The 22,355-nt window shown below is 53.4% G+C and overlaps 2 protein-coding genes across 2 annotated transcripts in view; both read left to right on the top strand.

The window, feature by feature from the left end:
• Positions 1 to 22,355, top strand: part of LOC135975479 (uncharacterized) — a 500,168-nt gene that overhangs the window by 56,125 nt on the left and 421,688 nt on the right. The window lies entirely within an intron of this gene.
• Positions 16,128 to 22,355, top strand: part of LOC122172861 (Fc receptor-like protein 5) — a 30,281-nt gene continuing 24,053 nt past the window's right edge. Inside the window, exons 1-4 of the mRNA XM_065566483.1 lie at positions 16,128 to 16,393; positions 16,525 to 16,563; positions 19,895 to 20,191; positions 21,882 to 22,175. Coding sequence (XP_065422555.1) covers positions 16,369 to 16,393; positions 16,525 to 16,563; positions 19,895 to 20,191; positions 21,882 to 22,175 — 655 coding nt within the window. The 5' untranslated portion in view covers positions 16,128 to 16,368. The remainder of the gene's footprint in view (positions 16,394 to 16,524; positions 16,564 to 19,894; positions 20,192 to 21,881; positions 22,176 to 22,355) is intronic.

Genomic DNA, 22,355 nt, shown 5'->3' with positions numbered 1-22,355 from the left:
GAGCATTTCAGGACAAGAGAATTCAGGCTCGGATCATGAGGTTGCATCCCTGACCGTCCTGGGTAATAGCCATGGATGGACCTATCCTCCATGAACTTATCCCGTTCTTTTTTTAACCTAGTTATACTTTGGGATCTCACCATATCCCCGAGCAGTGAGTTCCACAGGTTGACTGTGTATTGTGTGTGAAGAAATATTTCCTTTTGTTAGTTTTAAAACAGCTGCCTATTCATTTCATTGGGGGACCCCTGCTTCTTGTGTTATGAGAAGGGGTAAATAACACTTCTCTGTTCACTCTTTCCACACCAGTCATGATTTTATAGACCTCCATCATGTCCCCCACTTAGTCATCTATTTTCTAGGATGAACAGTCCCAGTCTTTTAATCTCTCCTCATAGGGATGTTGTTCCACACTCTGATAATGTTTGTTGCTGTTCTCTGTACCTTTTCGAATTAAAGTATATCTTTTTTTGAGATTGGGCGACCAGAACTGCATGCAGTATTCAAGGTGTGATAGTGGCGTTATATTTTCTATCCCTTTTCTAAAGGTTCCTAACATCCTATTAGCTTTTTTGACTGCCGCTGCACATTGAGCAGGTGTTTTCAGAGAACAACACATGATGCCTCCAAGATCTCTTTCTTGAGTGGGAACAGCCAGTTTAGACCTCTTCATTTTGCAAGCACAGTTGGGATTATGTTTTCCAATGTGCATTACTTTCTGTTTCTCGGCATTGAATTTGCAGCAGTGTTACGCAGAAGGTGGGCCCCCAAAGGTACATGTTTCAGCTAGGAGTAGTCATAGCATGATTTTATAAGTTAAAAACTTTTTGCACCTCACTCAAATCCAACCTATCGGTTTGGATCAGTTTCTTAACTTGTTCGGTACCTTCCTTAGCTGGGCACTGATCCGTGAAGACATCTCCCTGGCTTGTACTAAGGCAGAGAATGAATATGTCTTGATTTTAACACATTTCCTATCAGTTTATTCGAAATGCTCAGTTGTGTTATTGCAGGGTATTGTGGGGTGTAGCTTAGCAGAAGTGAACAGAACTGTAGGAAAACATGGGTTAAATCAGTTCTTGTAAGTGCCGAGGATTTGTGCCATGTAGTATACACTCTCCTAACCTAGCTATCTGTTGGCCAACAAGCAGTTATTTGCAAGGAAGTTATAAATAGATTCCCTTTCACAGAGGAACTTGTGATACTTCCTGTGCTCACATCATCTCTTTTGCTTTAACCCCTGTCACCCAGTGAAGGTGAAGCACAGACGGATTCTGCCCAGGGGCTAGGAGACGACCCACCACCAAAATGCAGCCCCGGAGGTTTCTTCCAGGGGGTTAGCCAAGAACCATGCTCTTAGTTTCACAATGTGGGGTGTTTTCCCTGGAGCCCCAGCTGCAGGAGTCATGGGGTTGAATCACACAAAACAGCCAGAGCGGGAGCTCCCACCTCACTTTTAGTCCAGAGGCCCAGGTACCCCCCAGTTTGAGTTCCCCCTCTGCCTGATGAGGAGCTGGAGTCCTCAAACTTCCCACCTCCTTGTCCCCTGCTATGGAAGAAAGCAAAAAAACCCCAACGTCGCTGCCAGTCTGACCTGAGCCCCACATGCTGGGGGAGTGCTCTACGCACCAGGGTCATTCCAATGCCAGTGGAACTGTTCAACAGGAGAGATTGAGACGCTTCCCCATCAGAATACCCCATAGCTCAGTGGGGGACACTCACTTTGGATGTTTTTCTAAGAGCTCTGCTCGAGGAATGATGTTGGGGACGTTCTCTGGCCTGTGTCCCACAGCAGGTCAAACTAAGATGGTCCCTTCTGGGCTTGGAATCTAGGAAAGCTAGGTCTTATTTTCCTCAAAGTTCATGCTTCAGGGTTTCAGTTGGCCACCCATAAGTGTCAGGAAGGGATTTTTCCCCTCCCCCATGTGTTCTGTTTTTTTTTTTAATCTTCTTGCTTTGAAGCATCAGGGATGGCCATGGCTGGAGATGGGCCACTGTGGGGTGGGCAGGGCTCTGAGGTGGCACCCAGAATCCTCTGTCTCAGGCGTTCAGCTTGATGCTTCTTGCCCCCACACTCAGGGTCTCACTGATCGCCGCATGTGGTCGGGAAAGGTATCTCCCCCCAGGTAAGATTGGTAGCAACCTTGTGGGGCTTTCACCACTTTCCGCAGTGCGGGGCATGGGTCACTTTCTGATTGGAACAAGAGGAACTGGTGGAAGGTGTGAGGACTGTAGTATCTGGAGTCTGGGGCCTATTGCAGGGGTGGGTGGGTGAGGGTCTGGAGGTCAGATTAGACTATTATAATTGTCCCTTCTGGCCTTGTAGTCTATGAGGGTTAAGAAGTGGGATGCAGGTTGTGACCAGAGTCCCAGTGAGGAGCAGCTATGGTCACTCAATTAGGGTGAACTGCAAAGAATGGGGCAGCCAAACCCCAAAGAGCTGGTGGATCTTCCAATACTTAGATTTACCAACCAGCATAAAACAGCTTCTTTATTACCTCACTGGTTACTCAGAAGTCCAAACAACACAGTTCCCTTAAAGTGATCCAGCCTCAGGCCTCCATCCAGGTACCCACGTCAAATATGATGATTTCTGAAAATCTTCTTTCATCATATAAAAGAAAAGGTTCTACCAATACCAAAAAATCAGACACATTACCTCCCAGGTTATTGAATATTCCAGATCTTACCCAAATACACGCTACAGCCAATTCTTATTAACTAAAATCTAAAGATTTATTTATAAAAAGAAATAAAGAAAAGGTGAGAGTTAAAATAGGTTAAAGGAATCAATTACATACAGTAATGGTAGAAGTTCTTGGCTCGGGTTTGTAGCAGTGATGGAATATACTGCTGGCTTAAGTCAAGTCTCTGGAATACATCCACAGCTTGGATGGGTCATTCAGTCCTTTGTTCAGAGCTTCAGTTTGTAGCAAAGTTCCTCCAGAGATAAGAAGCAGGACTGAAGACAAAATGGAGGTGTTTCCAGGACCTTTTATAGCTTTTGCCATGTGGAGGGCATCCCATTGTTCTTATTGTGGAAAATTCCAGCAACAAGATGGAGTTTGGAGTCACGTGGGCAAGTCACATGTCCATGCATTTCACCTAGTCACAGAAAGAAATTTCTGTAGGTGGGCATCTCCCATGGTCCATTGTCAGTTAAATGTTCTTTTGATGGGACACTCAATTTGAATAGTCCCTCCAAGATGTGCTGGCTAATTACTTCATGGGCGTTACCCCAGGAACAAACATTTGAAATCCCGGTATAGAGCCAATACTTATAACTTCACATACAAAAGTGATCCATGCATAGAGATAGCATAATCATAACCAGCAAACCAAAACCTTTTCATAGACATCTCACTCAACAACCTTTGTACAATATTTGCTGCAACAATGATCTATATGGTCATATTTTAATTGATAAAGTCACACAGGTGGTCTGGCCAAGTAGTCAGGTGTAGTGGGCAGAGCAGGCATCCAGTTTGGGAACAAAGCTGAGGGTCAGTACCAGAGACAACGGCCAGTTAGGAGAGTCGGGGTCAAGCCAGAGGCAGAGAGTGAAGCTCAGGATTGGAGCCAAGGTCAGATACCAAACACCAGGAACAAGGGTTGAGCCAGAGTCAGAAGCTGGAGGCCGGGGTCGGAGCCAGGACTGGGAACTAATGGTTCAAGGCCAGGCATACGGGTAGGAACTGGAGGAGAAGGAAGGATCAAGCACAGAGCAGGAGCAAGGTGGGAACAGGAGCAGAGCAGGAACAGGGTTGGGTGCAGAAAGCAGCCACAACAGGAAATCACACAGCTGCTCAGACAACTTCCTTCTGGCTTAAATAGCGTGGTCAGGCCAATCGGTGGAGCCAGGCAATCCTCAAGTCAGGGTTCCCGTGGGTGGTGCCTTGGCTGAGGTTCTGGTCCTCCTAGTTTCTGGTGCCACCACCTGTTAGGGTTCTTGGGTGGAGATGAGGCTGAGGCAGCTGTCTGGGAATGCCTAGGCCTGGGTTCGAGAGCTGAGATGTCACAGTGAGTCTCCTGGCTTCTTGCAAAAAGGTGCTGAGTTCCCGACTGAGAATCTCAACCAGAGATAGCCACCTAACTCTGGGAGAGGTGGGGTGTTTAGTGTACCTCCATATTCTTTGCATCTCTCATGGGCAAGCTCAGGTGGGGCTGGCCTATGTGACTAGCAGGAGATGTCCCTATCCATTGCACCAGGAGCCTAGCCAGGGTTTTGCTCATTCGGATCCTCTTCCCCTGGGTTTTTCCCTGTCTGCGCTGAGCCCCCTGCCTCTCTTCCAGACCCCCTGCTGGCCCCTACGCTCACACTGCACCCGCCTCGCTCTGCCTCTCACCCCGGGGAGCTGGTCACCCTCAAATGCACGGCTCCCGGGGCCCACAGAGCGATGAGATACAGGTTCTACAAGCTAAAAGAGGAGAAGATCCTGGACGAAATCCCAAACCCGACCCAGCAGGATCTGGTCAAGCTCGCGGCTGCACCTGGACCATACACTTGTGACTTCATCACCCAGCAATCCGCCCAGGAAGTCGTGTCTTTGCCGAGCCTCCCCCTTTTCATACCATTTCTCCTCTTAATATGCAACATTGGGACCTGGTGGTAGAACTAATCTCCCACTGACTTTTATTAAGGTTTCCCACGACTCCACTTCCGTATTCCTTTATTAGTCCACAGGCCATTTGGGGTTAATTACACTGAAAATACCAACAGAGCCCTACAGACCCTTCGATTTTATAGCCTACCAGCAATATAGTTATAAGTCAAAATACTCATGACAAAATCAGGCTCGGACAATTCCTTCCCATCCTGGCGAATCTCCATAGGGGCAGAGAAAACGCTTGCACCAAAAAACCTTCGGTTTCATAGAGATAAGACAGGTGAGGTGATATCTTTTATTGGACCAATTTGCGCTGGTGAACGGCTGACAAAGACCCCTGTGTAAGGCTGAAAGTTTCTCTCTAATATCCGGGGACTGGCATGACTACAGCTACTCTTGCTTTATACCCCTTAAAACAAACAAGTAACGTTATTGCTGGTCATTGGACGTTAGCCAACGCCAAAAAAGGGAGTTTTAAGATCACACTCTCTACATGATGGCCAGTTAACTATATTTTCTGTATTTCCATTACTTTAGCCCAGACTTCAATACACTAACTCTGGTATATCCAGAGATCCTACAAATTGACCACAAACAACTTTGCTTTCTTACCATCTTGGTCACATGTTTTAAGCCCATTACTCATGCTAATGTTTGAACTCGATTTGAAACCATCCATATACTTAGGGCCCGTTTTCGCACCTATTCTTACACAAGGCGTGGTGTTATATTGGGTGAATATATTGTAATATTCAACTTGCAGTGGGGTGGGATAGGGGTTCCCCATCCTGGAAGAATTTGTGAGGTTTTTTGAAAAATTTTCCATCCTAGATCAAACAAAAACAGCACCATCTCATGGATTTTTGGGAGCCAAAACATTTCAATTTGTCTCAATTGAAACATTTTGTTTTCATCATTTCAGCCAGGCTCATTTCAGGCCCGACCTCCCCCCTGCCTTTTCTTAAACCTTTTTTCAGTCTCAATTACGGATCAGAGAATTCCATTCCTCCTGGGATGGGAGGCAAGGCGTGGGGTTGGGAAACGGGTGTAGATTAAACAGAAAAGTTCTCAGAAAGGATCGGCTTTCGCCAAAGCATTCCATTTGGGGGAAAATTAGACACCGCCAAAATAAAAAAGCTTTGGGGAGTCGGCAGTTTTCAGCCAAAACGCTTCTGGTTTGGGTTTTTTTGACAAAATTCTAAATTTTGGGGAAGAATTACAACCAATTCTAGAAGCAGAATACATTTGTCCTCCATATTCCCTTCCCACACTGCTATGCCTCTATTCCAGACTCCCTGCCAGCCCCCACTCTCTCTCTGAACCCCCCATACACTGTGTATCTCCCAGGGGAGCGTGTGACCCTCAGATGCTCGGCTCCGGATGGCTTGGAGGTGATGGACTACAGATTCTTCAATCAGGAAGGGCAGCAGATCTTCAGACAGGTCCCAGATACAAGTGGAGAAGCCCAACTGGAGGTCACGGCAGAGATGAGGAAGACCGGGGCATACACATGTGCATACTGGGCAAAGGAAAACATGCGAGTGACCTCATCTAGGGACAGCAACCCCATCGCCATAAGAGTGACAGGTGAGTCCCTCCTTTAACTGCTGTGAGATGGGAGAATCTCTAGGAATCTGCAGTTCCCCCCCACACCCCACACCATTAACTTCACCCAGTCTCTGATCAGTGTTGTTCTCTGGGTCTCAGACACTCTGCGGGCAGCAGGGGTGCCAGCAGCACCGAGGCAGGTGCCCAGTTGAGCAGTAAAGAGGAGGAATTAACAGGGCACTGCTGTGGGGAAGCTCACAGTCCTGAAGTCCTGGCACTGATGGGGCATCCAGGTGCGAATACTTGGCATCAAGCAACCCCAGGGCCATCAAAACTTTTTTCGTGGTGGAAAATTGCATTTTCCCTTAGACAAAATCTTCAGTGGAAATTGTCTTGTTTCCCCATTTTTTAAAAAAAATTTCTTTGGACAATCAACCCCCCCCTAAAATGCAAAATTTTCAGTGCTTTTTGGCAGACATGTTGGGTTTCTGTGGCAGAAAACGGCCTGAATAAATTCTTTTTAGAATTTGGTTATTTTGACTACAGGTCAGGTTGACCAGTGGAAGTAGAAACCATCCCCCAGCCAGCAAGACGGTGTTAACACTTTATCACCCAAGCGGTTAGCCATGAATGAATTTCTACCCAGGTTATTTAAATTGCCCTTTTTAGTACCCCCCCTTCCCCTGCTTTATATTGAACTCAACAACCCGTCCCTCTCTTCTTAAAGAGCAGGTCGGCTCCAAAATGTGACTTTTTAACACTAGCTTCTTCTGAATTGCAGATCTGCCGCTGGGCTCCACTCAGGGCCTGACTTGTCGCTGTCTAATGCATTGTGAGGTGATCTACCTGCAGGTCAAAGGGTGGGAAACTCATAGATTCATACATGAGATTTGATCAGTGTGTGTGTGTGTGTGTGTGTGTGTGTGTGTGTGTGTGTGTGTGTGTGTGTGTGTGTGTGTGTGTGTGTGTGTGTGTGTGTGTGTGTGTGTGTGTGTGTGTGTGTGTGTGTGTGTGTCAATGCTGTCACCTGCTGGAGGTAATGAGCCCTGCTCAGTGTATGTGTGTGTGGGGGGGATCTGAAGAATCATACATTGTCAGGTCAGCAAGGAGCAGTCTGATCATCTCACCCGGCCTCCTGCATAACACTGGCCAGAGACCTGACCTGCATCAATCCCTGTTTGCAGAAGAGGAGATCTTCCAGCGAAACCTCCCACTGCACCAAACCGCCCTCTACCCAACACCCCCTCCCAGTGCCTGCTTCCCTTGGAGGGTCCCCCAGCACCCTACATCCCAATCAGGCTGGCCCAGGGGAGAGCCCAGCTGGGGGACCCATGCACAGCTAGGCCCGGGGCATTAGCAGTGAAGAGGTGCTGGGCACTGTCTGGTCCCACTGTCCCTGGTCCCCTCAGGACCCAGCCCCCAATCCCCACAACCATGGCATCTACCCCAGCCCCACTACACCCCACTGCCACATGAGCCCCTTCTGGACCTGGGAGGAGGGGAAGAAGCTGCAGAGAGAGAACCCAGCTCCATTCACGCCATCGTAAGGTCTGGGTGTTGTCTGCCTTCCCCCCGCCATGCTGACCACCCCATGCTGACCCGTCCCTTTGTTGCCTCCCTCAGATCCCCCTCCCCACCCAGTGCTGAGCATGGATCCCCTGTCTAGAGTGGTGAGCGAAGGGCTCCCCCTTCTCATCACCTGCGTGGCCCCCGGGGATGCCAGCGAGAGGAGGTTTCGCTTCTACAAGGATGGAGCTGAGATCATCCCCTGGGACGCAGGGTCTGAGATCAGCACCACGGAACACAACACTGGCTCTATGAATGTCTCTGTGCTCAGCATCCCATGGGCCGGTCCCATCAGCACTGGAGAATTCACATGCGGGTACGAGGAGACTGTGGGCGGGAGGTGGGTCCCGTCCACCGGGAGCCAGGCCTGGAATGTCACAATATCAGGTCAGGTGTCCCATGGCTGCTAAAGTCTCCCCAGATAAATTCACCCTCCTACCCCCACACACACTTCACAGGAGAGCACCCAGAGCCCCTGATAGCCCAGCTAAGACAGGGCAGGTCACAGGGGTGTTGGAGGACAGGCAGACAGGGGAGGGACACACAGAGAAGGGAAGAATCAGGAGTCAGTATCCACCTGAGAAGGTCTGTGGGTGGTTTTCACATCTCAGCTTGATGGCTCCTGAGATCCAGGGGAGTTTGTCACACGTCCTAGAGGCAAAGACACACCTACATCATCTGGGTCACCATTAGCAGTGACGTTCACCTGCTGGTTCCACTTGTGATTCTCCTCTCTCTGCAGGTCACAGCTTCCTCTGGGTCCGGGAGCTGGCAGTGGGTGGCTTCTTCTTTCTCACCAACGGCCTCATCTTCCTCGTCTCCCACTGCTGCTTCTAGAGCCCGGTAAACAGCCCTTTATGCTGCATCTCCAAGTCTCCCAGCAAAGTGACCCATGTGGGTGGAAAACTCTCCCTACCATTCTCAGCCAGGAAGGGTTGGTTGGTCCTGGGGAAATTTTGATCAGTGTGAAATTGACACAAGCTGATCTGGAGCTAGCATCATTGGCCGGCTGGGATAGAACTGAGGCCTGGTCTACACTATGGGGTTAGGTCGAATTTAGCCGTGTTAGGTCGATTTAAAAATGACTGTGTCCACACAACCAAATCCGCTCCGTCGACCTAAAGGGCTCTTAAAATCGACTTCTGTACTCCTTCCCGGTGAGGGGAGTAGCGCTAAAATCGACTTTGCTGGGTCGAATTTGGGGTAGTGCGGATGCAGATTGACGGTACTGGCCTCCAGGAGCTATCCCAGAGTGCTCCATTGTGACCGCTCTGGACAGCACTTTGAACTCCGATGCACTAGCCAGGTACACAGGAAAAGCCCCGGGAACTTTTGAATTTCATTTCCTGTTTGGTCAGCGTGGTGAACTCAGCAGCACAGGTGACCATGCAGTCCCCCCAGAATCGTAGAGCGTAGAATGTTTCTACACTCCCCCTATCATCTTCACCCCGAGGTTATCGCAGATTATAAGGCAAAAAAACAGCACTCGCAATGACATGTTTTCTGAGCTCATGCAGTCCTCCCGCTTAATGCATGGAGGCATTCAGTGGCAGAGGCCAGGAAAGAATTAAGTGAGCACGAAAAGTGGAGGCAGGATGCGACGCTGAGGCTAATGGGGGAGCAAACAGACATGATGAAGTGTCTGTTGGGGGAGCAAACGGACATGATGAAGCATCTGTTGGAGCTGCAGGAAAGCCAACAAGAGAACAGACCCCCGCTGCATCCACTGTATAACCACCGACCCTCCTCCCCATGTTCCATAGCCTCCTCACCCAGATGCCCAAGAATGCGGGGGGAAGGGGAAGGCTCTGGGCACCCAGCCACTCCACTCCAGAGGATGGCCCAAGCAACAGAAGACTGTCATTCAAACAGTTTGATTTTTAGTGTGGCTACAATAAGCAATGTGGTCTTGTCCTTCCCTCCTCCCCGACCCCACCCGGGCTACCTTGTCCATTATCTCATTTTTTAAAAAATTAATAAAGAAAGAATGCATAGTTTCAAAACAATAGCTACTTTATTTCAAAGGGGGGAGGGTGGTTGGCTTACGGGGAATTAAAATCAACAAAGGGGGCGGGTTTGCATCAAGGAGAAACACACACAACTGTCAGACTGAAGCCTGGCCAGTCATTAAACTGGTTTTCAAAGTCTCTCTGATGCGCAGCATGCCTTGCTGTGCTCTTCTAATTGCCCTGGTGTCTGGCTGCTCAAAATCGTACCCCAGGCGATTTGCCTCAACCTCCCACCCTGCCATAAACGTCTCCCCCTTACTCTCACAGATATTATGGAGCACACAGCAAGCAGCAATAACAATGGGAATGTTGGTTGCGCTGAGGTCTGACCTAGTCAGCAAACAGCGCCAGCGAGCTTTTAAAGTGCGTGACGGTGAGCTGAGCGGGCTCCATGCTTGCCGTAGTATGGCGTCTTCATGGGTAACCCAGGAAAAAAGGCATGAAATGATTGTCTGCCATTGCTTTCATGGAGGGAGGGGGACTGACGACATGTACCCAAAACCACCTATGACAATGTTTTTGCCCCATCAGGCATTGGGAGCTTAACCTATAATTCCAATGGGCAGTGGAGACTGCGGGAACTGTGGGATAGCTACCCACAGTGCACCGCTTCGTAAGTCGATGCTAGCCATGGTAGTGAGGACGCACTCAGCCAACTTAATGTGCTTAGTGTGGACATACACAATCGACAGTATAAAATCGCTTTCTAAAAATCCACTTCTATAAAATCGACATAATTTCATAGTGTAGACATACCCTGAATCTATGATGGGATTTGAAAGCTGTTTAAACAGGCCCAAACTCAACGCAGGAGTCTCGCTGCTGGTGCGGAGATGCAGCCACCTCTGGGGTGGGCCATGGCAGATCTGTGAGAGTCACAGGGCAACGCTGCATAAGGGACAAGAGAGGGGGAAGCCCGACACCAACTGGGGCTTTAGGGGACATTTTCGGGAATCAGCTGGTCACAGAGGTGCCAGGGGAACAATAAAGAACATGAGTGAAGAGGCAGCCAGATTTCCATGTGAAACGACAATACAGCTCCTGCAGCACAGCACCCCTTAGCGTCACACTGGAGCAGTGGGATCACAACTGACTGTGAGTGGAGACCACCCCCTGCTTAGCCCCACACCAAACTCCCTGCAGCACAGCGCCCCCTAGTGCTGCACTAGAGTCTATGCTGACTCTGTGGGAAGAGCGCCCCCTACCACATTCCCTGCACCACAGTGCCCCTTAATGTGCATTGCACAGGTTTAGCTAGGGATCTGAAATGTCTAGAAATGTTGGATGCATGGGAAACAACTAAGTTTTTTTCCAGAAAAAGCAAAAATTTGGGGGACAATTGAAATATCTGCAGTAGTCATTTGCTTATCAAAACTAACTTTATTGACTTCTTTAAGAATGAGCAATGTATCATGTGTAATTATTTAGTACATAAATATACCAATTGGTACCCTTTTATGAAATAAATAAGTGTAAATTCTTTAGTTTTGATTCAAATAATACTAGCAAATATACCTAGTATATCTGCATGATATCCACATGCCTCAGAAATAGCACAGACCCCACAGCCAAGGAGGAGAGTTGATCTCTCACGTGGTTCCCATCTCCACCAGGAGGGGCCAGCTGCGGTACACAGCTGAGGCAAAGAAACCAGCACCTCAGGCTTGGATAATCCAGGCCAGTCAATGGATTACAGATCAGACTTTATAGATTATGAGGCCAGAAAGGACAACTGTGTCCATCTAGTCTGACCTCCAGCATTGCACAGGCCAGAGAACTAGAGCAGAACCAGTGCTAACGTCCCTCTGGCCCCCACTCCTGCCTCTTCTGATTCTGATTCTGCTTATTATCCTCTCTCCCTCCTTCAACGCTGGATTCTAGTCTCTGGATTTGCATCTGCTCCTTTTATTTCCCTCCTCTTCTCCCCCCTCTTTGCTCTTTCATGTTCCTGATGAGTCTCACGCCACAACATTCAGGCCCAACAGGGCTGCCCAGCATCCTGAGGTGAATCAAGAGGCTCTGGACAGAGAACACAGGTCTTCCATGAATAAATTGAATTCTGGGCACCATCTCCACTTTCTCTCCCTCCATGTCCCTGCTGAACCCTCTCTTTTTTTGATCCCTGCAGATCCCCTTCCCCAGCCGATGTTGAGCGTGGTGAGCGAAGAGCTTCCCCTGCTCATCACCTGTGTGGCCCCCCGGGAACTCTGGTGAGCAGTGGTTTCATTTCTACAAGGATGAGGCTGCGATCATCCCTGGGAATGTGGGCACCGGCTCTCTGAACGTCTCTGTCCTCAGCATTCCCCAGGCCGGTCCCAACAACATCAGGGAATTCACCTGTGGGTACGAGGAGAATGTGAGTGGGAGGTGGATCCCGTCCCCCAGGAGCTGGGCTGTGAACGTCACTGTGAATGTCACCAGGACTGGTGAGACTTCTCTAATTTCTTAATTCAGCTCCTGGGAAAGGGAGGTCACATGAGGTGAGAGATGTCACATGGAGATAGAAAACAAAGTGGAGGCGGAAATTTCCTTTCTTCCCCAGGCCCTTTCTATCTATGATACTTTGATGGCCCAAGTATCTGAGCGGCTTACAATTTGTTAAAGGATATCGCTCCTCCATGCCCGTTGTAGAGATGGGGAATGGAGGCAAAGAGAGGGTAAGTCCCACAGGGGGCCTGAGGTACAACAGGGAATCCAACCCCGATAGCCAGTGCCCCAGGCCAGCCCCATAACCACTGGACCATCCTTCCCCTCTTTGGAACAAGAAGCAGGCTGTTACAGACAGAATGTGCCATAGACACGGTAAAGGGTTGTCACAGCAAATTTGTTGCAAGTGCAGATTCCTCTGTGGGACTCAGACCTTGTCCCAGGGCTCCCTGGCTGTTCTCATGTCCCCTCTCCTCTCTTTTCTTTGTCTCTTGCATAATCAGCCTCACACAATACCCCTGATATTCTGCTGACAACAGGCAGCGTCTTGCTTCTGGTTGGAGGCCTGGCTGCTCTCATCTGCTACTGCAGGAGGAAGCAAAGAGGTGTGTGAAAAGGGGTGAGGGGTTGTGAGTTCCCACCTGCTCCTACGATATTGTCTAGCCAAAAAAACCCCTATTCTGTAGTCATCAGTGTAAATAGTTTTAAACCATTAACAACCACAAAGCACCATACACGGTGTGGGTATGGAAACCAAATCGAAAATATGCTTCGCAAATGAGGTATTTACCTTTCAATGAGAAGACAAAGTAGAAGAAGAAGATGGAGTTCTAAAGAAATATCGATGGGCTTCCCAATGTCCATTGGTTCATGTTCCATTGATGAGCGCAGGATGTCCAATAAGCAGCTCAGCTGACGTTTGATGGAAGACAATCAATCAATCCCTCATACAGCGCTGCCCAGAGAAACGCACCTTGTGCAATGCTCCCTTCTGACGCTGTTTGGCAGCTGCCTGGTTCATCCACTGCTTGCAGGAAGAGCAGCCGTTGGAGCTGGTGGGGGCTTGGAACCAGAGTGGGCCAGCAGCCCCCCCGTCAGCTCCCCTAAGTTCCCTGTGCGGCAGCCGCCCAGCAGGCTATGAATCGCCGGCAGTTCAGGTGTCCCTCCCGCCACTGCCACGTGCTGCTCCAGCCCTCTGCCTTGGGGCTGCTCCCTGGAGCCTCCTGCTTGCTGGGGGGGGGGGGGGGAAGAGAGGGGTGCTGATGTCAGGGTGTCCCCATCCCCCCGCTCCTGCCCCCCACTCCTGTACCCCATCACCACAGAGCTGGGGGGGGGACACGACAGGGCTCAGGACAGAGGGAGCTTGCTGGCAGCAGCTGCTGTCTCAACTTGCTGATCTACTTAAAAAGGCAATGTGCTTCGAGTGGGGTCAGCGTATTTACAGCCAATGGTGAGCTGGAGCCGGTTCACACTGGTTCGCGTGAACCGGTTGTGAAATTTAGAAGCCGGTTTAGAACCAGTTGTTAAAGGGCTGGGCAAACTCCGGGCCGCGGGCCACATCCGGCCTGCGGGACTGTCCTGTCCGGCCCGCCGGAGCTCCCGGCTGGGAAGGCTCCTCCGGCCCCTCCCCCACCTTCCCCCTGCCGCAGAGCCCGGTGCCAGTGCTCTGGACCGCTCATGGGCAGCTCTGCAGCTCCTGACGCTTTGAGCGGCATGGTAAGGGGGTGGGGCTGCGAGCTCCAGCGGGCCGCGCGGCATCCATACACGCTGCCCTGAGCAGCATGGTAAGGGGGCCGGGCCGGGCCTGGGAGGAGGGGTTGGATAAGGGGCAGGGAGCAGTTGGAGGGGGCGGAGGTTCTGGGGGGGCGGTCACTGAACCTTCACTGCCCTGCCCATGGCCTGAGCCTCCCCAGACAGTTTGATGCTGAGCCCCTGCCCAAGGGCCTCCTGAGCCTTTGCTACTTATATACTGCCTGTCCTGAACGTTGGACCTGCTGAAGGCTTTGAGCCCAGCACTGTGAGCTTCCCCACAGAAGTGCCTAGTGGTTGCGCAGTCTTTGCTGGGGGGATGGGATCCCTAAGCCCACCACAGAGTAGCTGAGATGCAGGGAGTGGCACTGACTAGAAACAGAGGGAGAAACTGGGATGTTCAGGTGGGCTTCAGATTCCCAGCAACTCTCCCATCAAACTGCAGGAAAAGGGGGTTCACCTGTCACTGTGGTGGAGATGGGAGTACTGTCTCTAGATAGGATCTCTCCATTGGATTACCATCTCCAGTACGCACAGGCACGGCCGGCTCTAAGTTTTTTTCCGCCCCAGGCAAAAACGAAGAGCGCCGCCCTGCCGAACCCCGCCCCACGCGAGCGCCGCCGAAATCCCCACCCCCGCAGCACCACGCCACCTAAAGCCCCGCCCCCTCCAAGCACCACGCCGGCCGAAGCCCTGCCCCGCCTCCGAGCGCCGCGCCGCCCGAAGCCCCCGCCCCCCACTCCGAGCGCCGCGCCGCCCGAAGCTCCCGCCCCCCACTCCGAGCGCCGCGCCGCCCGAAGCCCCCGCCCCCCACTCCGAGCGCTGCCCGAAGCCCCCGCCGCCCCTCTGAGCACCACGCCGCCCGAAGCCCCCGCCCCCCGTCCGAGCGCCGCGCCGCCCGAAGCCCCCACCCCCCCTCCGAGCGCCGCGCCGCCCGAAGCCCCCACCCCCCCTCCGAGCGCCGCGCCGCCCGAATCCCCCGCCCCCTCCGAGCGCCGCGCCGCCCGAAGCCCCCGCCGCCCCTCCGAACGCCACGCCGCCCGAAGCCCCCGCTCCCCTCCGAGCGCCACGCCGCCCGAAGCCCCCGCTCCCCCTCCGAGCGCCGCGCCGCCCAAAGCCCCCACCCCCCACTCCGAGCGCCGCGCCGCCCAAAGCCCCCGCTCCCCACTCCGAGCGCCACGCCGCCCGAAGCCCCCGCCCCCCCCTCCGAGCGCCGCGCCGCCTGAAGCCCCCACCTCCCCTCCGAGCGCTACGCCACCGAATCCAAAAAAATAAAAATAAAAAAATCGAGCGCCGCCCTGCCCCAAGGTGCTGCCCCAAGCACGTGCTTGGTCGGCTGGTGCCTGGAGCCGGCCCTGCGCACAGGTTCACGACCCAGCGTTTCGCTTCTCTGCCGTGAGCTCCATCCGGGCTCCTGCATTTGGGACTATGTTGGGGAGCTGCTGCCTATTTGGATAGAAGGAACTGTACCCCAATACCAGTTCACACCAAGGAGCCTCACACCTCAGGAGAACCCGCTCCCCTGTGGGTACACTATGCAGAAGGGATCCCAAGAGACTGCTGGGGAAGGTCGGCTAACTACAATAGCAGCAGAGGGATCAATAAACGGACTCCTTCCTACCTTGGCTTCCCTCCTGGCCCTTTCCCCAGCTCCTCCCTGGGCTGTCTGCACAGATACTTCTCTCTGGACCTTCACTCCAGCAACCAGAGAGGTGGGAGAGCTTCTCCCCACAGCCCCACATCTCCTCTGGGCTGCCTCCCTTTCTGCTCACTGCCCAGCCCTTCCCCAGCTGGGCTCCGTCTCCAACTGGGCCGGGCCCTCCAGCTCCCGTTACCCCTCTCAGTGACAGTGTGGGGTCAAGACCCATCACACGGTGTCAGGGTTTGGGGACTGGAAACCCTCCCCAGCCCCGTCACTCCCCGTGTGTGCTAAGCTCCCTGCGCTGCAGCAGAACCTCCAAATGTTAGATTAAAACACACCCAAGGGCACAGCAGGACCAGAGGGCTGGTTTCCAAGTCTTCACTGTGAATGAGCGAGATCCCCGCTGGGTGTCAATGGGCCGTAGCTCCATTGAGTGAATGGGGCCAGATCCCAGCTGGGGTCAATGGGCCGTAGCTCCACTGGAGTCAGAGCTAGATCCCAGCGGCTGTGAGCCAGTGTAACTCATCTGAGGTTCCTTTGCACCAGCTGAATCCCTGGCTCACCCCTGGGGGTGTCAGTAACCTGGGGCTGCTGCCCCACACCAATTGTCAGCTCTGATAAATGGACACCTCCCCTACGCACGCCCTACGCACCAGGCGCCAGTGTCTCTTCAGTCCCTGAGCTGAGCAGTGACCACGCCTGAGGCTTTGACTTCCTCTGCCTTCGTCAGAGAGGAGGGGCCCATCCCCCTCCCTGCACCCAGACGGGGCCGGTGGCTGAGTTGAGAACCCAGCTCCGAGCCCAGAAGTACCAGCTGAGCATGGTGCTAACTCTCCTTCTGCTGGGTAAGGGACCTCCTTCGGCCCCCATCCCTGTGTGTCTGTCCAGTGATACCCCCGTCCCATATCCCTCCATCCTCATACACCCCACATCCCCTCCCCAGATCTCTCACTCCCTCTGTTCTCTTTTCTTCCAGCCTTTCTCCAGATTCTCCCCAGGCCGGTGACCCCTGCAGGTAACGACGTCTCCTGTCCTTGCTGAGATGCTCGCAATGGGGGTGGGGAGGTCTCAGGCAGTGGGGGGTGGGAATCCCCCTCCTCCCACACTGTGGTGTGTGGAATTCAAAGGAAGGGGGGATCCCTGGGTGCCCCCATGTCATTGGCTGGGTGGTCAGGCCGCCCCATTCACAGGCATCTCCTGTGGAACCTGTCCCAGCAGCAGCAGCTCCGGTCCGGAGCTATGTCCGTGGGGGTGGAAGAGAGACCCCAGCTGATGCCTTCCTTTGCTGGGTCCCAGCCCAGGCCATAGGGGAGAAGATGAGCCCGTCCTGATGGGAGCTACCCAGCCCCTCATTGGCAGCCTCAGCAGAGAGAGCGAGGGCTGGACGGGCCATGGAGACTGAGCACCCACCTCCCCGTTACACTGAGTCCCCCCGAGACAGGGCTCCAGCGGGATGGGGCTGTGTGGAGGGGGGAGCTCTCCCTACCCCAGCTCTGGGCTCCCACAGTGGACTCGGGGCCAGGGGGCACAGACCCAGCACCGCCCAGTGGGACATTAAAAGCAGGTTCTGCAGAGACCCCAGAGGAAACGCGGTGGGTGGAAAACTCCCCCCTCCCTTCCCCACATCCGCCTGAACTTCCTCATTTCTCTTTCACGCCTTCTAGCTACAGCTAGGCAGGTCTGAAGGTCGGCTGATGCGTTCTCCCCCCTCTTGCACTTCTGTCCCCCAGATGGAGGATGTGGGGTGAATACCCTGATGGGAATGAAGGTCTTGGGGTTGAACCATTTGCATCAACAACCCTGCCCCATTCAACCCCCTCTCTGCACCCCACTTCCCCCAGTGTGGAGAATGTGTGGCAGTGAGAACCCAGCCCCATGACTCCCCAGCATGAGCATGTTACTGGTTGAGACTCCAACACCCCTCGGGAAGGAGGGGAAAGTCCAGCAGGGACCGGAGGCTGCTCATTCCTTGGTGGTATCCAATCCCAGCTGTCCCCGGCTCATCTCCAATCCAGATGGGGTGGGTGTAGGGCTCAGCCACTGGGAGAGGATCCAGCCAGGTTGTGCTGGGCCCAGCAGGTACTGGGGAGGGGGCTCTGTCCCCACTGGTTTACTGGAGAGCTCCCCTATGTATATCTGCCATGAGTTATTTCACAGTCATGGGGCAGGAGAATGGGAGGTGGGACTAGGTTGAAGCCCTGTGTTGGGGCCTTGTTCCCCGACCTGCTCTTCCCCTCTGTAGCGAAGTGAGACTCACCCCTGCAGCGCCTCTTGCTGGTCATCTCGGGAATTAGCTCTTCCAGCCTCTGGAGCATCCTCTGCAGCCTGGTGTCTCGCCTGCCACTGGATCCCATGTCCCTCCCAGACCCCAGTGTCCTTTACATCAGGGTTCTGACCCCTACCAGCAACCCACAAACTCCCCTCCCAGGGGAACCCCCAAACCCCTATCGCCACCTTGCCTCAGTGGCTACTGCCAGTCTCCATTTAGCCCCCGCTCCCTGGGGCAGACGCCGTCTGTAATCCACTCATCATCGGCCAGGGGGGTTGGACCAGCTGCGTCTGCCTATTCCTGGGCAGCCCCTCTGCAGCCCCAGTGCCCTTGTTGTGGGCCCTTAACTCAGCCTGGGGCTTAGCTAGGCTGGAGCTCCCCAGCTCCCTCTGCCTTCCCCAGCACTGCTCCACCCTAGGTACCCGCCTCAGCTCCCAGCAGCCAGGGCCTTCACTCTCTAGCTTCTAGAGAGAGAGTCTCTCCTACAGCCTCTGGCCCTCAGCCCTCTTATAGGGCCAGCTGTGGCCTGGTTGGGGCGGGGCTTCAGCTCTGGCTGCTTCTCCAATCAGCCTGGCTTTTTCCAGCCACAGCCCTCTCCAGGGCTGCTTTAACCCCTTCAGGGCTGGAGCGGGGTGACCACTCCCCCACACCCTCACTCTATGGGTGTCTCTCCTGTGCCTCTACTCCAGACTCCCTGCCGGCCCACAGCCTCAGGTTTCCACCTTCTGCCCAGTTACACCTGGAGAGAGAACGTGGAGATCTTGGTTGCTGTACAAGGACCATCAAACGCTCTCCCCATCCCTGGTCCTCAGCCACTTCTCCCTGGCAAAATCTCCACAAGGGTTTATTTCCTAGAGCAGCCGGGAGCTGGTCACCCACCCAGACACCGCAGCGATCGGCAACCCAGAAACCCCAGCGGTAGCAGATTGGGTGTGTTGTTTGGACACTGAACAGGGTCTCAGTGTGTCGGGGTCTGATTTATACTGCTAGGTAGTGCCATGGTAGACATTATGGGAAGCCCTGAGCCAGATGTGCTTTGACAATTTGACAGTGCGCTGGGACTTGCAGAGGGTCCAGTTCCCAGTCCTGCCACAGACTCTCCGCTTGACCTTGGACCAGTCACTTCCCTTGGGGATCTCCAAGGAGACTAAGGCTGTTTGGTGCCAAAATCCCATTGAAATTTCTTGGGGGCCTAACTCTTTTAAGCACCTGATGAAGTCTGAGCCTCAGTTTCCCCAATTAGAATGGGGATAATTCCTCCTTCTTGCCTTTCAGGGGTAGGGTGATGACACATGCACGAATGTCCATGGCATACAAAGATGCCAGGGCGAGAGGAGACATGTTACCCCTGGATTGGGCCCTGGGGTGACCGCTGCTGGAATCCTGCATCCAGTTCTGGTCTCCACTATTCAAGGATGGTGATCAATTGGAGAGGGGGCAGGGCAGGGTTAGGGATGTGATTAAACAGTTGCAAAACCTGCTTTAGAGTGAGAGACTCCAGGAGCTCGAGCTGTTTAGCGTAGCAACGAGAAGGTTCCTATCTGGGGAACAGAAATTTGATAATCGACGGATCTTCAATTGAACAGACAAAGATCAAACACAACCCCAAAGCTGGGAGCTGAAGCTAGACAAATTCAGACTAGAAATAAGGTGCAGATATTAACTGTGAGGGGAATTCAATACTCGGAACATTCCCCAGGGGTCGTGGTGGATTCTCCAGCGCTGGCGATTTCTTAATCAAGGCTGAATGTTTCTCTCAGAGATCTGCTCTAGGTGACAGAAGAATCAGTTCAGGGAAGCCCTAGGGCCTGGGTGACACAGGAGGTCGGACTCCATGATCACGATGGTCCTTTCTGGTCTTGGGATCTATAAAAATATCCCAGAGGAAGAGAGAGAGAGAGAGACAGGCCGTGCTTCGTTTGCCGTGGCGTATTTCCAAGCGTGGGGGTGGGTGCTGGGCAGTGAGATGAGGCTGTCTGTGATCATGTCTGTCCAGGACTCATCTCTTCCCCTTTGTCCCTTCTCCTTATTCCATCATGGCCTCTCCCTCTGACTGACCCCTCTGCCTCTGTTCTAGATCGCCCATCGGCCCCCACGCTCTCTCAGAACCCCGGGTACACAGTGTATTTCCCAGGGGAGCGGGTTACCCTCAGGTGCTCGGCTCCTAGACGTGAGCTGGCTTTGGGATACAGATTCTTCTATCAAAAAGGGAAGCAGGAGCCCAGCGTAGTCCAACATCCAAATGAAGATGCCTGGCTGGAGCTCACAGCTGAGAAGGGAAATGCTGGGAATTATACCTGTGTGTACTGGAGACGGGAATCCAATCGAGAGATCTCATCTGGGAACAGCAGCTCCGTCTCCATCACAGTGACAGGTGAGTCCCTGTTTTACCTGTTTGATGGGAGAGTCTCTAGGGATCTGACGCCCACCCTGTGACAGAGCCTCAGGTGTGGTGCTCTAGAGCCGCTCTGGAGCCGTGCCTGGGAGGGCCCCTTCCATGTGTCAGCCCCCCTAGGGTCACAGTCTCACTAGGGGCCATTTGGCTGCAGTACCTCCTGGGACTGAACCTTGGAGCCTTCAGCACCCCTGGGTCACGCCTCAAGCTCCCCGCAGCGACACCTCCCCATTGCACACCTGAGACAGACACTTGCACACCCAAAGGGAGCAACGCGCCCCCACCTTCCTTAAACTGCAGTGACTCTCAGCGAGTGCGGTAACAGCAGGAGGTTTATTGGCTATTTCGGAAACAGCGTAGAAAGGCCTTAGTTACCGTCGAGAACAGAAAGTTACAGCAAAGTCCATCTGGGTCAGTCCGCATCAGCCACACCCAATATCGGAGTCTCTGTAAAGAGTAAACATTCCCCATGCAGCACATAGGGGAAACTGAGGCATGCACCATATTAATAGGAAATTGACATAGAGTCACATACCCCAACACCTCAGCTTTATTCCCTGCCTCTAGTCAGGGCCACTCCCTGCATCTCAGACACTCTGTGGTGGGCACGGCAGTCCCACCTGATCAGCAAAGAATAAGCACTGAGAGGGCACTGCTGTGGGGTAGCTCCAGCCCTGGGGTCCCAGGTGGGCACTGCTTGGGGGATGCTCACAGCGCTGGAGGCCTGGCTGGGCACTGTCAGGGCCACCCACTGTGAATCTTCATCCCTGCAGCTGCCTGGATTCCTCAGTCATGATTTCTATCAGGAGAGGGATTGGTTACTGTCATGTTACCCTGACCCCCTGCTGGCACCAATACACCAGGATCCCCTACTGCCTTCGTATATCAGAGGGGAAGGTGCTACCCTGAGGTGCTCGGTATTCGGGGGGTGAAAGCATCATAGGATACAAATTCTTCTCTCAAAGCAGGGATTTGGTCTCTGAAGAGGTCCCTGGTCCCAGTGGAGTGACCGGCTGATGCTCACAGCTGAGACAGAGACCACCCGTTCCGTACCCCTGCTGTGCACTGGGCAACCCAGTCCAGCCAGCGGATCCCACACAGAGTGTCCCTGCCTCATGCTGGGAATCATGTGAGCACTGTTCAGGGCTGGGGCTCAGTGAAACACAGGGGAGCAGTGAGAGGAAACACGGTGGGTGGAAAAACTCCCCCCTCCCTTCCCCACATCCACACTGGCTTCCTCATTTCTGTGCAGTACTTTCTAGCTACTGCTAGGCAGGTCTGATGGTCGGCTGACGGGTTCTCTCCCCTCTTCTGCCTCTGCCCCCAGAATGGAGAACATGGGGTGAATAACCTGACGGGTACATCGGGTTGCAGGTCAATACCGTACTGGGTGCAGTCTGAAGGTGTCTAGGGCTGAAATTTCCTCTTCTATTGGGTTGTAGTATGATGTGGGGGTGCAGCGTGGTTCTATGTTGGGGTGCAGTGTAATATTGGGGTGTGGTGTGATGCTAGTTTGGGGTACAGTGGGATTGCAAGGGAGCAACGGTTCCTCTATGGGTATCCCCTCCCCCCACTACTGTCAGCCAGTAACAACCTTCTCCCGGCATCTCCTTCTCCTGGCTCTGAGCCCCTTCTCCTGCAGTGAAATCTCACCCGTTGTCTTTTCCAGACATCCCGGCAGCCCCCACCCTCTCCCTGAGCCCCCCGCACCAGCTGTACCTCACCGGGGAGTCTGTTCGGCTCACGTGTTCGCCTCCCCGTGGAGAAGAGGCAGTTACAGGATTTCAGTTCTACAAGTACATGGGAAGCAACATCTCACCTGATGTCTTATCCAACTCCGGGGCCACAAACTTTAAATTGAAGCCAGAGGACTCCGGGTCGTACACCTGCCTGTACTGGATACGCGTATCCGGAAGGGAGATCCCATCTGTGCAGAGTGCCCCGGTCTCCATCTCTGTGACAGGTGATTGCTGTGCTTTCTCCAGCTTCCCTTGGTGCCTTTGCTTTATGGAAACCCCCCCATTTCCTGTGGGCAATCCAGAACCTGCAGTTAATGAGATGAATGTCGCACACACAGAGCAGAGCTGGTCATCTCTAGCAGGGGGTAGTGGACACACAGACACACACAGACACACACACACTG

This window comes from Chrysemys picta, chromosome 13 (assembly GCF_011386835.1).
Source record: "Chrysemys picta bellii isolate R12L10 chromosome 13, ASM1138683v2, whole genome shotgun sequence".
In the NCBI taxonomy this organism is placed as follows: domain Eukaryota; kingdom Metazoa; phylum Chordata; order Testudines; family Emydidae; genus Chrysemys; species Chrysemys picta.
Note: the sequence above shows the minus strand (reverse complement) of the source record. Positions and strands in the feature narration are given on the sequence as shown.